Here is a 16,549-nt window from a genome sequence, read left to right on the forward strand (position 1 = left end):
CTGGAAAACACCATGCTTTGAAGGGTTAAAACTAGGGCTATCAAGCAATTAAAAAAATTAATCGCGATTAATCGTCTTATTCTACATTTTTCAAATATATTGATTTCAATTACAACAGAGAATACAAAGTGTACAGTGCTCACTTTATATTTATTTTATTACAAATATTTGCACTGTAAAAAACAAAAGAAATATTATTTTTTCAATTCACCTAATACAAATACTGTAGTGTAATCTTTTTATCATGAAAGTTGATCTTACAAATGTAGAATTATGTACAAAAAATAGCTGTTAAGAAATAAAACAATGTAAAACTTTAGAGCCTAAGATCCACTCATTCCTACTTTTTTTTAGACAATTGCTCAGACAAACAAGTTTGTTTACATTTGCAAGAGATAATGCTGCCTGCTTCTTGTTTACAATGTTGCCTGAAAGTGAGAACAGGGGTTCTCATGGCACTGTTGTAGCTGGCGTCGCAAGATATTTAAGTGCCAGATGATATTTTTATGTCCCTTCATGCTTCAACCAACATTTCAAAGGACGTGTCCATACTGATGACGGATTCTCTTGATAAAGGTCCAAAGCAGTGCGGACTGACACACATTCATTTTCTTAATCTGAGTCAGATGCCACCAACAGAAGGTTGTTTTTCTTTTTTGGTGGTTCGGGTTCTGTAGTTGCTACATCAGAGACTTGCTCTTTTAAGACTTTTGAAAGCATGCTCCACACCTCGTCCCTCTCAGATTTTGGAAGGCACTTCAGATTCTTAAACCTGGGATTCAGTGCTGTAGCTATCTTTAGAAATCTAATATTGAAACCTTCTTTGTGTTTTGTCAAATCTGCAGTGAAAGTGTTCTTAAATCAAACAACATATGCTGGGTCATCATCCTAGACTACTATAACACAAAATATTGGGCACAATGCAGGTAAAACCATGGAGCAGGAGACATACAGTTCTCCTCCAAGGAGTTCACAAATATAATTAATGCATTTTTTTTAAACAAGGATTGTCAGCATGGAAGCATGTCCTCTGGAATGGTGGTCGAAGCATGATGAGGCATATGAATGTTTAGCATATCTGGCAATGACAGCTACAAAAATGCCATCCTAACGCCTGTTCTCACTTTCAGGTGACACTGTAAATAAGAAGCAGGCAGCATTATCTTCCGTAAATGTAAACAAACTTGTTTTTCTTAGCGATTGGCTGAACAAGAAGTAGGACTGAGTGGACTTGTAGGCTCTAAAGATTTACATGGTTTTGTTTTTGAGTGAAGTTCTGTAACAAAAAAATCTATGTTTGTAAGTTGCACTTTCACGACAAAGACATTGCACTACAGTACTTGTATGAAGTGAATTGAAAAATACTATTTCTTTTATCATTTTTACAATGGAAATATTTGTAATCAAAAGTAATATAAAGTGAGCACTGCACAGTTTGTATTCTGTGTCATAATTTAAATCAATATATTTGAAAATGTAGAAAAACATCCAAAATATTTAATAAATTTCAATTGGTATTCTATTGTTTAACAGTGCGATTAAAACTGTGATTAATTGTGATTAATTTTTTTAATCGTGATTAATTTTTTTGAGTTAATCGTCTGAGTTATCTGCGATTAATCGACAAACCTAGTTAAAACTACTGTATTGACAGTTTATGTTCTGGGATTTAGAAGAGCCTGAAGCAGTATTGCCATGTGAGTAAATATATTCATCTTTACCATGAAAGTGCAAATTTGTGGGATTTCCTTTCCCATCACTGGGAACTTAATGTGATTATCTGGTCCTGAAATCTTAGGAGCAATGTGCATATCCTGCCACAAACCTTCATGTGCAGTTCATAAAAAACCTGTTGACATGTGGCAAGGAAATTAATCTCTTATCTGTCTTATGTGCATATATGGCCCCTTTTACCATAGTATTTGAACGCCACACAATCGTCAATCTATTTATTCTCACAATAACCCTGTGAGATAGGAAAGTACTATTATCCCTGTTTTACAGCTGGGGAACTGACACACAAAGAGGCTAGGTGACTTCCTCAAGGTCCCAGAGGAAAGTCTGTGATGGGGATGGGGCTTTTTGAACCAAGGTCTCCCAAGTCCTATCCTAGTGCCCTGGGTAATCCTCATTCCCTATCAATATTTGACTTCAATAGCCTTTTTGAATGAATTTAGACACATGGCAATCCTGCTGTTCAACTCCCTTACTTAGTTTATCTTACTGGTTTAGGGAACAAAGTCCTGTACCAAAGTGCATGATAAAAAGCAATACTTAAAGCATGTTTTTCAGTGTATTGCTTTGTAATGGAAGGAGTCTTAAAGCAGGAAGGCTTATAGAGGAGGTAGTATTTTCTTTAGCTCTGTATTGCTAAATGTTATATGCTGCTGATTCTCTTTCGTATGCCATATTTACTGTTGTAATTTTGTTTTTAGTGATACATTTAGGGTGAAAAAGTCACCAAAAAGGTCTCCCCTCTCGGATGCACCCTCTCAGGTAAAATGCTATGTTGTTTTGACAGAGGTCATTAGTTTTGCTTATAGAAGAAAAGTAAATTTGATGTAACATTGTTATAATTGAATAGCTGTAAGCATTGGTAAGGTTTATTAATTTTTTTTCTCCCGTTTTAAGATTAATTTGTACAGTGCCAGTTAGACTGGGTATTTGTTCTAGGAATTCCAGTTGGACTGTTCAGAAATACTCTTTGAGAAGTACTGTCTTCTAAGTATAGTAATGAATAAATATCCTTAGGATATTAGCACTCAGAAGAATTCATCTAACCTATTATACCAGAAAACTGCAAAGGACACAAATAAAAATGATATGCTGAAAGAAAAGTACAAATAATGCAGGTGTGTTACTCTGCAGAGGATGTGAACAGAAATAATATTTTTGTCATCTTAAAATACTGGTGGGTGGCTTTTCTTGTGCAGAGGAGTTAACAAAGGCTGCACCATGTATGAGATAATAGCCTTTGGCTCACTACTTTAATCTGGGACATTTCTTTTCATGCCATTGTCCACCTCCCACGTTATGTATCCTAACCTTCCTTTTAAGCTGGCTGACATTGTAGAGACAGGGGGAGGATTCATGACCTTTGAGGTCCGTGTTTTGTGTTATGTGAGATCATTACCATAAGGGAAGTGTCAGGGCTAATCTACATGGTGAGTGTAGTATTTCAAATAGCAGTACTTCAAAGCACATTACAAAACATTTAGTATGGAACCTTTGTCCAGCAGCAAGCTAGTGCACTGTAGGCAGCCCTGGCTTCCCGTGCACTAACTCACCATGCAGACAATCCCTAAAAGTCAATTGCCCTGGCCATTACGCTTGAATTCCTAGGAGACTATGCATTTTGTGTGCCACTTATGTCACGTACTGATCTCCAACCGCAGATATTACTGTCTTAACTCCTGAAAATCTCTGCATGACCGTCAACTCCAAATAACCATATTTTTTACCTGCATCAACAGAATCTAGAAACTTACACACACACCATAAATGATGCTATGGAAAATATAGCATGAAAAAAATATTCAGTAAAGACAGCAAAGAAAATCTGTGGATCCCTTGTATGCTGAAGTCTTTCCCCCCAATTCCCGCCCCACCTCAAATGAATTTCAGCTGGCACATTTCAGTACACTTAAGTCAGGATTTTCATTCTACCTCATCAACACAGCTTTGCAATACAGTAACTCCTCATGCATCTGACGAAGTGGGTATATTCACCCACGAAAACTCATGCTCCAATACGTCTGTTAGTCTATAAGGTGCCACAGGACTCTTTGTTGCTTTCCTCACTTAAAGTCGTCCTGGTTAACGTTGTTATGTTGCTGATCAATTAGGGAACATGCTTGTTTAAAGTTATGAAATGCTCCCTTCTAACGTCCTTTGGCAGCTGCCTGCTTTGTCCACTGCTTGCAGGAAGAGTAGCCTGTTGCAGCTAGCTGGTGGGGGCTTGGAACCAGGGTGGACCAGCAGCCCCCCCATCAGCTCCCCGCTCCCCTAAGTTCCCTAACGGCCTGCCCCGGCAGGTTAGCAATTGCAGGCTATCAATCAACAGTTCAGCTGTCCTTCTCCCCACTGCCATGTGCTGCTCCTGCCCTCTCCTTTGGAGCTGCTCCCAGAGACTCTTGCTTGCTGTTCAGGGGGAGAGGAAAGGGGGGCTAATGTCAGGGTGTCCACCTACTCCTCCACCCCACTTACCCCTTCTCCATATAGAGCAGGGAGGGGACACCCACGGAGAGATTGAGACAGAGGGGCTTGGGGCAGTAGCTGCTGTCTCAACTTCCTGATCCACTTAAAAAGACAATGCATTTAAGAGTGGGTCAGCTTGCTTAAAGGGGCAGTGTGCATCTCTCGCTCTCTCCCACACACAATGTGTATGTCTGTCTCTGTCTGCTATGCTGTCTCCCCTCCCTCCTGTTCGGGCTGCCTTGTTTGAGAGGCTACATTAACAACAATGTGTTAACCCTTGAGGGCTCAGCCGACTGCTAGTTCATCATTTAGCAGTAAGGCATTCCCTGGGAAATAGTCCTCCCTGTTCCACCCTCTAATTTCACCACCTCAACCAAGCTTCACAGTCATCATAGCTGTGAACAGTATTAAATTGTTTGTTTAAAATGTATACTGTGTGTATATCTATATAATACACAACTACCCCGATATAATGCGACCCGATATAACATGAATTCGGATATAACGCGGTAAAGCAGTGCTCCGGCGGGGCGGGGCTGCGCGCTCCGGCAGATCAAAGCAAGTTCGATATAACGTGGTTTCACCTATAAAGCGGTAAGATTTTTTGGCTCCCGAGGACAGCGTTATATCAGGGTAGAGGTGTATATAGTTTTTTGTCTGGTGAAAAAAATTTCCCTGGAATCTAACCCCCCCATTTACATTAATTCTTATGGGGAAATTGGATTAACTTAACATCGTTTTGCTTAAAGTCGCATTTTTCAGAAACATAACTACAATGTTAAGTGAGGAGTTACTGTATCCGGGTTCATTATAAAAGGGTTTCATTGTACAGATAAAGAGAGTCTAATTATTGAGACAAGTTATTCCTGGTGTAATTCCAAATGCTAGAGATATGAGCTGGGTCTCTTTCCTCAAGTATTTTATATGGAGCTGTAAGAAGTAGCATGGAATTAAAACAGCAAAATTGGGGTGGGGAGAAAGACAAAAGAATCCAGACAAATATTTCTAACTGGTGGCTCGATGAAGTAATGAAAGATAATAGATTTGGTTAACATTTGTTCTGTGCAGGATTCCACTCCACTGCCTACTCCAGAAACACCCCCAGTTATATCTACCGTGGTTCACGCGACAGATGAGGAAAAATTGGCTTCTTCCGTAACCAGTCAGAAATGGACTTGCATGACTGTGGATCTGGATACAGATAAACAGGATTACCCACAACCATCCGATCTATCTACATTTGTAAATGAGACCAAGTTCAGCTCCCCTACAGAGGGTAAGCTTATAAATGACCATTCAGATCCAGTCCATGTTTTCTTTATCAAGGAAAAGACAAAGAGAGGAAACTGAGAGACTGGAAACACTCTTATTTTCAGCTGCAGATAGGACAGCAGGGCAATATATGACTAAATTTTTCTTTTTCAGTACACTTAATTGTAAGTATAATCCACTGTTCAGAGCATGTGACATGTTCCCTGCTGTGCCTAAATCAGAGGGGATGGTGGCCTGCTGTTCCTCCAAAGGCTACTGAAATCAGTGGAAGGCTTTCCTTTGTGTTTGCTGGGCCTCTAGTACTTTAACTCAGGTGATGGAGATTTGTATTTCAGTACTGAAGGTCCCAGCTTCAGATCTGGTCATCAGTCTGGTTATCATATCACCTCTCCTAACTCTTAGGCTCCAGCTTTCTTCAAGCATAAGAAATATATAAAACCCCACAATAACAAGGGGTCATAACATAATGATATATGACCATTATCTTTCACAGGCACAGTATTCATCCCCATTTCCATGTCCTGAAGGATGTCTGTCTTTTTTTATAAGGCAAATAATTGCAAGATTGTTAGGTTATTTTATATTATTATTATTATTATTTTATTTATGAACCGTGAAAGTATCAGAAACTAGCCCACTTAAGTATTTCTCAGTTGCCTGTGTAGTCATGCCTTCCTTCGGACTACATGAAGGAGTAAGTCTTGGCAGGTTTTACCCTAAGGGTACATCTGATAAATGAATGTATAAATAAATACTAATCAATTTCCAACTTCAAGTTTATGGTTAGGGGACTTACTACTTCAAAATCTTACGATCCTTTTTGATCTTGTTGGCTCTATTTCCATTATCCTTACCTGATCTTTTCTGCCCACATGCCCAATGTACTGTTAAAATATCATAAACAATTTAAGGCAAAATCTGCAGAGTTTTGCATGATTATGGACTGCAGGATTTAGGCTCTTAGGCCCAATCCTGCAAACAGTTTACCCATGAGCTTAACCTGATGCACGTGAGTAATTCTGCTGACTTTAATGGGACTGCTCATGTGAACATTCAAATGCACATGCGTAAGAGTATGCAGGATCTGGGGCTTCCATGGGGTCTGTTGGATATCCTGTTCAGATGGTTCAATCTGAATAATCCATTCATTTTTGTTGTTAAATTATAACTAAATGCATCGATTTATGACTGCATTGTGTGATGTTAATGTTTCCTCCTTAAAGGAAAAGTGAGCCAAAAATGATTTTTTGAACAAACATAATGTATGGATGTACTAAAACCATCATTTCAGCTCTCAGACTGGTAACAGAAAGTGAACAGAATTCCTAATTCCTAATTAAATGCTAATCCTGCTTCGGAAGTGTGCTGGGTGGTATGTCCAGAGTTTCAGATTACATGTTAATTATAAGCAACAATGCTTCCTCTTTTGAGATTATTTAAAATAATCCTGAATTTCATTGACTGTTCTGTTCATGCTGCTTTGAGAAAACTAAGTAATTCAAGAGATGTTTCTTAATACATCAGTTTGTACCACTCTTGATACTGTTGTGACCATCCTCCTGTACAGATCACAGTCAAATAATACATAGTACTCAGAGCAGGGAGACAAAAGAATAATCTTTAATGAGCCACATTATTTGTTTTGTTTCTAGTTGATGTACCTCAATCCACAAACTGTCTTTTGTGTCAAATAGGGTTAAATATCTAAAAATCAAACCCTATGGATTACAGCTGCAAGAGTGGGGATTAAGCAGACGTAGAGTTGTTATTATCAGTGCCAGCAGAGGACACTGACAGTATGTCTCCTGGCTGTAAAGAGCATTTGTATATATTGTAACAGATTGTTTCCTAGTGTTTAAGAACCAGTTTGTAAGACTTCACTGTAATATACAAAGTTATAACAAATGGAGAAACGCATTTCAAAACATTTGATGTTGCTTTGCCTTGTAGTTAATAGTTCCTCCTAAACTTCTTCCTCGGGTTCTATTTTCTTTCATTTTACTCTTAATGTCATCACTTGTGTGTTGTTTGTTTTTTTTGATCTAGCTAGAAAGAAGCATGTAGTTCATATGGTAGGCTTTTCCTCCCGTTTGAATTCCTGTTACCATTAAAAATAGACCATGGGATGCCAAGCATCTGAATTTACTAAACCTGCTATAGCAGGATTCCCTTCAGCAAAAAGATTAATGGATACAATATCCTAAACTTCACCTATTGCTATTTGGCAGCTATTTTTCTTAATTGGTGGCCTGTGAAATGCATGGATCTTCAAGAACATGCTATTTACACCCAGAGAGACTTTTAACTAGAAGAGAAGTTCACAATATTTGTGGGCATTTTTTAGCATCTGAATTTCTGCACAAATACCCTCTGATATTGTTTTCATAGTGAGATTTTCACTTTTCAAAACAATTAAGACATTTACACTAGTCTTAGAGGAAAACAGCCTAATTTATTTTAAAAATACCTACCTGAATAGGCCCTTATTCAGCATGTCATCCCAGTTCAGGAAGTGTATTTAAGCACATACTTAAATCCCAGACACTTGTTGTTTACTATACAGAAATGGAATTAAGCGTGTGATTCAGTGATTTCCTGAATTAGGCCTATAGGAAGAAAACCGACTTACTGTGTGGAACATAACAAAATACAAAACTGAATAAAAATAAACAATTTTGAGACAAGAATATTATTTAACAGAAATCCTTAATTTTTATCTTCAGGAAAAAAACTCACCATTGTGTTAGAATGTTTCTCTGAACATCAATGGTGACTGGATTTAGATGCAAAAATCTTAGATACATCTGTTGTACCTATCGGTCTTTTTTTACTGCTTTGCCCTATTGCCTTTAATGAGACTACTCATGTAAGGACTCTATTTATTAGCATGATTAGGCCCTTTACCCTGTATTTGTTGCATTTATCTTCTGTTCTGTCAGCAGTTTCTTTTTCTGTGTATGTGTCTATATCAGCTCACTGTTGAGTGACCAGGATTTGCAAGAAGTGCTTGTTAATTCTTATTGAATAATTAAGGGATTTGAAATAGTAGTGCAACAAAAGGGTTTTTTTTCTTTTACAGGTTAGGGCAGGAAATATTTCTCTGTAAATACTCATGCCTTGAACTGTCCCTTGTAACTAAAATTTGAAAATAAGTGTATCTATGCTACTGTGCTATCTGTCTCCAAATGAGCATATGGATAGCTTTATCCATTTTTTAATCTCAAGTAATAAGATCATAATAGTTCCTGATTAAAATCTGCATGGTTTTACTATGAGTGGAATCATTTGATTATTTGTCATCTTGCAAAATCTTCCTTCTTTCAATGGAAGAAATAGCTATTAAGACTACATCAAAATATTTTCAAAGCGTTGTAATGTGACACAGCACTTCAGATACCATGTACTGGCATGTTTCACAGGGCTCTGCAATTTTAGTAAGCCACTGGGGTCTGTAATAGAATCCTGAACAAAGGAAGCAGATTAACCTGGAGTTTTACAGGAAAATTGATTCAAAATGACGCACCAAATTCTGCCTTTGGATATGCCATGGAGCTTCAGTTGACTGACTGCTGAAAATCAAGGCACAGTTGTCTCTGTGTATTTTGTTTGTAGGGCCTATTAGAAAAAGCATCATTAGTAAAGCTGCAGATCCTGGGTGAGCTGCCAAGATTTATTCACACATGCAAAAATTATATTTTCCCCCTATGCATGGGAACATTTCTCTTTGTTTCTGTTACAGAGCTGGAATATGGCAACTCATATGAAATAGAATATATGGAGAAAATAGGCTCCTCCTTGCCGGTAAGTTTTCACTCTCAAATTTTCATTTCCATTTATTTACACGCGATAGTCATTATGTATTGCTATGATAATACTGTATGGATAGTTCCCTGCTACACAGTGAATTAAATGTACATCTGTAGTAGATTGTAAACATGGGTCTTTCTAGTCAGTGTAGTCAGGTAAATTGCACATGCTTTATTGTCTCTATCCTTGTAGAAGTTATTTAATCTTTTTAATGTTGAGGTTTAGTTTCATTTCTTGGAGATGTAAAGGTATTCAATACTTTAAACCATAGCAGGTGCAGAGCACTCTACATTGGGTTACCAAACAATGTATGGACATCTTTTAACTCTCCAAAACCATGACTAAAGCTTTTATGAAAAGAAATGATGAGCACTCTCTTCAAAATAAAGACTTACTCTAAAATATGGGAATAAAGTTATAACATCAACATTTTTTGCCTAACTTGTATTCACTTGATTAATTAGATAGTATTAATAAGCTTCAGATGTCTGAATTTCCCACAGTGCTTATAAGAATAAAACAGTCTGTTAATGTGGAGACTCTTGGGTGTTCAATCTGATGAGATAAAGAAGGTTCCAATTAAATTTTTGATAATACTTTGTCAGCGAATGCCATATAACCCATTCAAAAAGAACAGGTGCAGAACTTAGTACCTGAATTCTAATTAATCCCAAATCATAGTGGAGGAACTAATAAAAATTGTGAACTGCACAGTCTATGCTGTGGTCAGTGGCTTTTCTAAAATAGGCTGTTCTTTTAATACATCCATTCTGCTATGCTGCAGAACATAGGTTATCAGCTCTAAAAGAGAAATGGAATTTCTCAGTCACTGGATCACTTGAGGCAATGAATTAACCTTAACGGAGAATGGAAAGTTGGTTGATAATTATTTCCTTTTCTTTTGACAGCAGGATGGCAGCACCCCGAAGAAACAATCTTTGTACCTTGTATTTGATGCACAGCAGGAAAGTCCAGTCAAATCTCCTCCAGTCAGACTATCTGATTCTACAACTCCATGTTCAGGGTACATCACTGCAAAAAAAAACACACACCCCCCCCACCACCACCACCAAACAACAAACAAAACCCATTTAATAATAAAAGGACTGTTAGGAAAAGGGTAACAGTAAAATTATTTCCAGTCAGACATCGCTTTTGTTGTATGCTTTACTTTTTCTCTGTTTTCTTTTAAAACACAGATCTATATCTATTAAATGTATAGAGTCCCACCTAAATTTCCTCTAAGCTGCACGGCCACACAGCAGGCTATAAAGTTCTGCGCAGGTGCGCAGCCACAGGGCCTGGAGAGGAGAGAGGTAGGGAGTGGGTGGGGAGCAAGTTGGGGCATGCAGGGCTGCCGCGGGCCTCTCCCCCGGCCTCGGAGCTTCTGCTGGCAGGGAGAGGCACCTCTCCCCAGGGCCCGGAGATGCTGCTGGTGGGAAGAAGCACCTCTGCCCTGGAACTGCTGCTGGCAGGGAGAAGCACCTCTCCCCCAGAGCTGCTGCTGGCAGAGAGAAGGCTCAGGGGAGTCCTCCGGCCCCAGCCCCTGGGCATCCTGCACCCCAAACTCCCGATTCCTAGCCCCACCCCAGAGCCCACACCCCCAGCTGGAGCCCTCACCACTCCCGCACCCCAACCCCCTGCCCCAGCCCTGAGCCCCCTCCCACACTCCAAACCCCTCGGCCCAACCCCTGCCACACATCACCTCCATATTGGTGCACATAACAAATTCATTCCACACCTGGATCTAAAACATTTGAAGAAACATTGAGTCCAACTGACCCTTGTTACACCAGTCAGTGGAGTAATGGAGTGGAGAATCAGGACTTATATTTCTGTTGCATAGTCTTGATGATTACTTTAAAGTCTGCAGTAAAGACTATGCTGTGTCTTCAGTGTAGATTATGGTTCACTACTTACAGTTTTTTCTTCAATATTAAGGGCAGTTTCATTTCAGTATATACAGTATGTCCCTCATATTGTAACTCTTCATTTGGCATGCCTAAACTTGTTTTTCTGAACAATTAATCCATTTTTAAATGATATATTGTAAGGGTTTTTGTTTATTTTTAGAAATGGCATTGTCCAGGGGGTTTACACTGCTGCTACTGAACAAAAATTGTCATTTGATAGAGATTTATGTAGAAGTGAGAAATAAGGGCAAAGTGATGTGTAGGCTGTGCATGCGCTCACTGATCTAATCCAGTAGTACAGGGTTTATCCAGGGTACTACTTTGAAAACATTTCTCAAAATCTTGCAAGATATAGTGCTATAATTCAACCTTATGTCAATGATCCTAGTTTATCAAGCTCTTGTGAAGATGAGAACGTGACAGTTTAACTGAAGAGGATTTGCTGTGTTTTTAGTAGAGACTGGGCTCCTAGCCTAGTCTGAAAACATATACACTATCTATCTGATCCCAGGTCAAGTTTCGAGGAAACTGAAGCCCAGCTATCCTCCGGAATGAAAATACAACACCCAGGTACCCGGGTTCTAACCGCCAGCCAAGATCTGCACTTACAGTCAACCGACAAATCAAAACAGAAAGAACTGGAGCCCATGAGCTTAGGAACAGCTTCAGAGTCCATTGAAATAGTAAGTAATGTATAAGAAGAGTGATGGAAATATTCTCCCAAAAAAGTAATCTTCCCATGTTTTAAGAGAGGAGAACATACAGACTGTGCAATTATAACATGTAGAGCTAGATGAAAATTTCTGGAGTGGAATCTGAAAACCCTGAATGAAATGAAGACTTGAATTATTCTGGGACACTACTTAACCAGAACAAACTAAAAAGCAAGATCACTTGCTGAGAAATTTAGCATTTTTAGCTTTATGCCTTTTCACATTAATCAAAAGGATGAAAGGTCACTTTTAAGAAGTGCCTCCAACGTTGTCCTTGCAAAACGAGCATTTGCTCTTCCAGAGCATGAGGTTTCAGTGCAGAATGTGTCCCCAAATCTACGTGTCCAAAAATCATTTCCAAGGGTTTTTGGTCTCCCATTGATAAACATGCTTAATTTCCATTGGCAATAACAGGGTTTGATGGGACACCAATGAGGGAATTGATCCCCATTTTGGCTTAACAGAATACTGTTAAAATTGAGAAAAAATGTCCTGGTTCTTATCTAAGCTCAAATGTATGTTTGTGATCAATTCCTACAGGCAGATATTCTCAATATCTTATTTGTTATAAGGGGTTTTGTTATGTTTTAACCTGCCACATAGATATATAGACTGTGCCCATGTTTTCTCTGGGATTTTGTATGAAAATACACAGAATTGCTTTGTGAGTGTAGCATATCTATTGTGATGTTTTAGCATTAATAACTTATGAACAGCTATTTCTCATTTTCTGAAAAATTGCCAACTATTTTGATGTTATGCAGTACTGGAGGTGAGAGACTTTGTTAGAAATCTGTGCCTTTGAACTCAATCCAGTTCCCAGTGGACTCAGCGTAAAGACTTTTGAGTCTTACTTCCAAGGCCGTAGCTGCTTCTAGACTTTAGAGCACTGGTTCTCAAAATTTTGAATATTGTGGATAGATTCTCTGAAGGACCCTCAGCTTCCCCCAGCAAACTCCGATTTAACAACTGGCCTTGCAGCACTTGGTCACATAAGGAAGAACGACAGTATTAAGAAGACAAAGTTAAAATACACTCACTTTATAAATGCAGCAGGCATGGCTGCTTAGTTACATCTCTGTACGTTGTGTATCTGTGTTTTTGAGTTCCTGTCCTTGAGCAGAGGATTTCACATTTATTAACCTGAAGACTCTGCTCATTGAGTGGAGCTTCCATTGCTCTAATCTCAACAGGTGAACACTATGATTCTGACCTCCTGTGTGTTTGAGACCTCTCTAACATTGATAGCACCTGTAAATTCGATCCTAGTTGAGTTAACCCCAAAGGAACAAAAAGACACATTGTAGTGAGTGCAAAAAGTTGTTTGGGGATCATTTTAGTTGAATTGGTCAAAGAAACCTCTGAAAGTCCTATGAGAATCCTGGACTGAGCCACAACTTACAGGAAGTTTCATTGCTTTAAGACAAACACAACATGGCAACTGGCTGACAGAAGACTGACTGACAGTTGTCATAGAAATACCTACAAGTGGTCCATGAACTACAGTTTGAGAACCATTGCTTTAGAGGCTTTAACATCATTTATTTCACTCTAAATTTTTTAATTTATAACCAACTTTCATTATATTTATTTCTGATTGCCTATGCATGTGTGCCAGAAAGAAAATGTTACTGAAGGCAGCAAACAAAAGTTTGAAACAAATATATGGTTTTCAGCCTGGGCCACTTTGGCAGCCTCTGTTATTTGTTCTATATCCTCCTTACCCTTCAGACAACTCCTGAGGACTCCTTTGTCTCTGCTGATGCTCTTCTCAATAGGATATCGCATCAAACATCAATATGTGATCAGCTTGAATATCTAGAACCTGACTTAGCAGAAAAGAACCCCCCCGTATTTGCTCAGAAACTTCAGGTTTGTAGCAGAAATGTAAATACCAGTGTTCCTTTCTTAAGTTTGTCAAAACACCAGTAGAGAACACATTTCACTACCTTAAAAAAAAAAGGGGGGGGGGTAAAGAAAAATTCAGCCCTCTTCAAAGTTCCTTTTGCCTTTCAGAAACTTTTAAGAGATAGTGAGATTTGGACTTAACTCTCAGAACAAATAAATTAGTTTTTTTATCTCTTGTGTTCTAACACTGCTGAACAGTCTCAATTAGATAATCTCACTAACTGTGTTGTAGTACAACATATTATAAAACAGTGGCTCTCAAACTTTTTTACTGGTGACCCCTTTCTCACAGCAAGTCTCTGAGTGTGACTCCCCCTTATACATAAAAACACTTCTTTAAAGATTTAACACCATTATAAACGCTGGAGGCAAAGCAGGGTTTGGGGTGGAGGTTGACCGCTCACGACTCCCCATGTAATAACTTCGCGACCCCCTGAGGGGTCCTGACCCCCAGTTTGAGAACCCCTGTTATAAAATAAAACTCTCATTCCGAGCCCTGTGTTCAGTCTTAAATATGGAGAATTAACCTGACTGAATACACTTTGCTGGGCTAGTAAGCACAGAGACAGTTTCAGAGATGTAGGGCCTAATTCTGCTCTCAGGTACACCAGGCTAAATTCAGAGTAACCCTATTAATGTCAGTGGAGTTACACTGGTGCTAAAACCAGGTAAAATGAGAGTCAGGTGTTGTTTTTGTGATTGTGTTTAACCTGTAATTTGACTTGGCTTCCTCTAACAAAAGGAAATCTCTCTGGAAAGAAGGTTTACATGTATCATGGCAGATTTACATTTCAAAACTGCTGAGTAATGTTGAATAAAAAGTGACAGCAATCATAAATACAGTGAATAAATGAAAGGGAAAATCAATTAACATGACAAAGAAATAATTTTGTCTTGTTGGGCAACATAATTGGAAAACATTTATCCCACCCAACAAGTTGTTAACACTTAGTCCCTAGTGAGATATAACTATCTCAAAACTACCTGAAAACTTGTTTTTGTGTTCTGTTGATGTTTTAATCATGAAAGGAACACTGAATGTGTGTTATCCAAAAATTGTTATCATGATACATTAAAATACAGCATTCATTCTGTGTGTGTAAAACATTTACATTGTGTTCTTAATTCATTTTTTTCTGTGGATTGCTTAAAACTGTCTGACAGGAGGAGTTAGAGTTTGCTGCAATGAGGATAGAAGCATTGACGCTAGCCAGACAGATTACCCTGTCTTCTTTCTGCTCCTTAGATACCGAGGTATCTGTTTTATGCCTGCAATATGTGTGTGTGTGCACAGATTAAGAACCAGAGTGCTGCTTTTTTTTTAACAACAAGGTAACTAAGCTTCTCTGAGTGACGTTTGAAGCTGTGTGCACCTCAGTACATATGACACCAAAGAGCATGCTGATAGTTTACTCTACACAAAAATGCTGTCACCTGCTCCACTCGCAGAACAATTCTACTTCCAAAGTTAACTGAAGATCTGGAGGCAAAAGGCCGTCATATAAAACAGGGGACAGCCAAATTCTGCCTTTTAGATGACCATGTGTTTGTATTTGAGATCAGGATTTGGTCTAAAGTGTTTGCTGGCAAAAAAAAAAAAAAAGTCAGTTTTTTAATAGAGTATTACAAATTCTGTCTAGTGGTGCATTTTGCGTTCTACAGGTCATTTAAGCATGAGATCTAATGACTTGTCCCTAAAACTTGAAAAGTTCAATCTACCCACACTTCAGGTTTCTGAAGAACAGGATTCAAATGATTTTGAATGACCTCAAAGGCTCTCAAGGGAAAGAACCTCCCCCGCATAAATTCTCTTTATTCATTAAGATCTAACAATTTTCTGTATTGATACTTCTACAGCATGCTAGCTAGTGCCATGTCAGTGTGATGCATCATCAGAGTGACACTGCTCCAGTGATGCATGTGGTCTCCCATGTTTGAAACTAGACTGAAATATTATCTCTGATGTAGTATCTTTGATGTTTAGTACAAAACGTTGTACCAGTCTAGGAAAACCCTTATGGTGCTTTTAATAAAAAGCTCACAACAGCCCCACGAGTTTTACCTCGGTGATATACTTCAAAAATGGTATCAACTGAATGGAATGGAATGCTGTCAGGACAACAGTGTCCTGCTGACAGGAGACATTTATTTCCATATCAGGAGAATGTTATTCTGCCTTGTCAGTGGCCTTTATTTTCTTACACTAAATGATTAATCAATAAGTCATTGGGGGCCCAAACTAATTCTTTTAATATTTAAGTGGCAGCTGTGCACTGCACCATAACTGCATTTTGACTGGCTCAGAGATTAGACTTGATCTGTGCTTTAACCAATCATAAGCAAGTTAGTTCTCTCTTTTGATAGTGTACTGTACTTTTATGGATTAACTGATGGCCAGTTAGGATAAATTTGAGCAGTTTATCTTATGTTGGTAAATAGTGGCTTGTGATGCAACTGTCTGAGTGACTAATGGCTATTTCATTTAGTGTAATGAATGGTATAAAATGATAGTAATTAATTCCCTGTGGAAATATGAATGTTTCTAAGTATGTGGGCTCCTGTTTTTAGTGAAGCCGATGGGAAGCTTCACTGTTGACTTGAATGATAGCAGGTTTGAGCCCAACTTTCTAATTAGAAACAGATGGAATAAATAGGGAGGGTTGAAATGATAAATGGCATTTTCCCGGTGGGAGTAAAGTACCTGCGATTAGTCTTACTGCTCTGAAATTCTGGAAAATG

The 16,549-nt window shown here is 38.5% G+C and overlaps 1 protein-coding gene across 7 annotated transcripts in view; it reads left to right on the top strand.

The window, feature by feature from the left end:
- TACC2 (transforming acidic coiled-coil containing protein 2) overlaps positions 1-16,549 on the top strand; it is a 210,661-nt gene that overhangs the window by 163,506 nt on the left and 30,606 nt on the right. For 5 of the 7 annotated variants that reach the window (XM_039482919.1, XM_039482922.1, XM_039482923.1 and 2 more), the window contains 7 exons: positions 2,436-2,496; positions 5,266-5,473; positions 9,209-9,270; positions 10,185-10,300; positions 11,701-11,872; positions 13,634-13,774; positions 14,975-15,064. In XM_039482919.1, the coding sequence (XP_039338853.1) occupies positions 2,436-2,496; positions 5,266-5,473; positions 9,209-9,270; positions 10,185-10,300; positions 11,701-11,872; positions 13,634-13,774; positions 14,975-15,064 (850 nt within the window). The remainder of the gene's footprint in view (positions 1-2,435; positions 2,497-5,265; positions 5,474-9,208; positions 9,271-10,184; positions 10,301-11,700; positions 11,873-13,633; positions 13,775-14,974; positions 15,065-16,549) is intronic. The other 2 variants (XM_039482921.1, XM_039482924.1) reach the window with 2 other exon arrangements.

This window comes from Mauremys reevesii, linkage group 7 (assembly GCF_016161935.1).
Source record: "Mauremys reevesii isolate NIE-2019 linkage group 7, ASM1616193v1, whole genome shotgun sequence".
NCBI lineage: Eukaryota > Metazoa > Chordata > Testudines > Geoemydidae > Mauremys > Mauremys reevesii.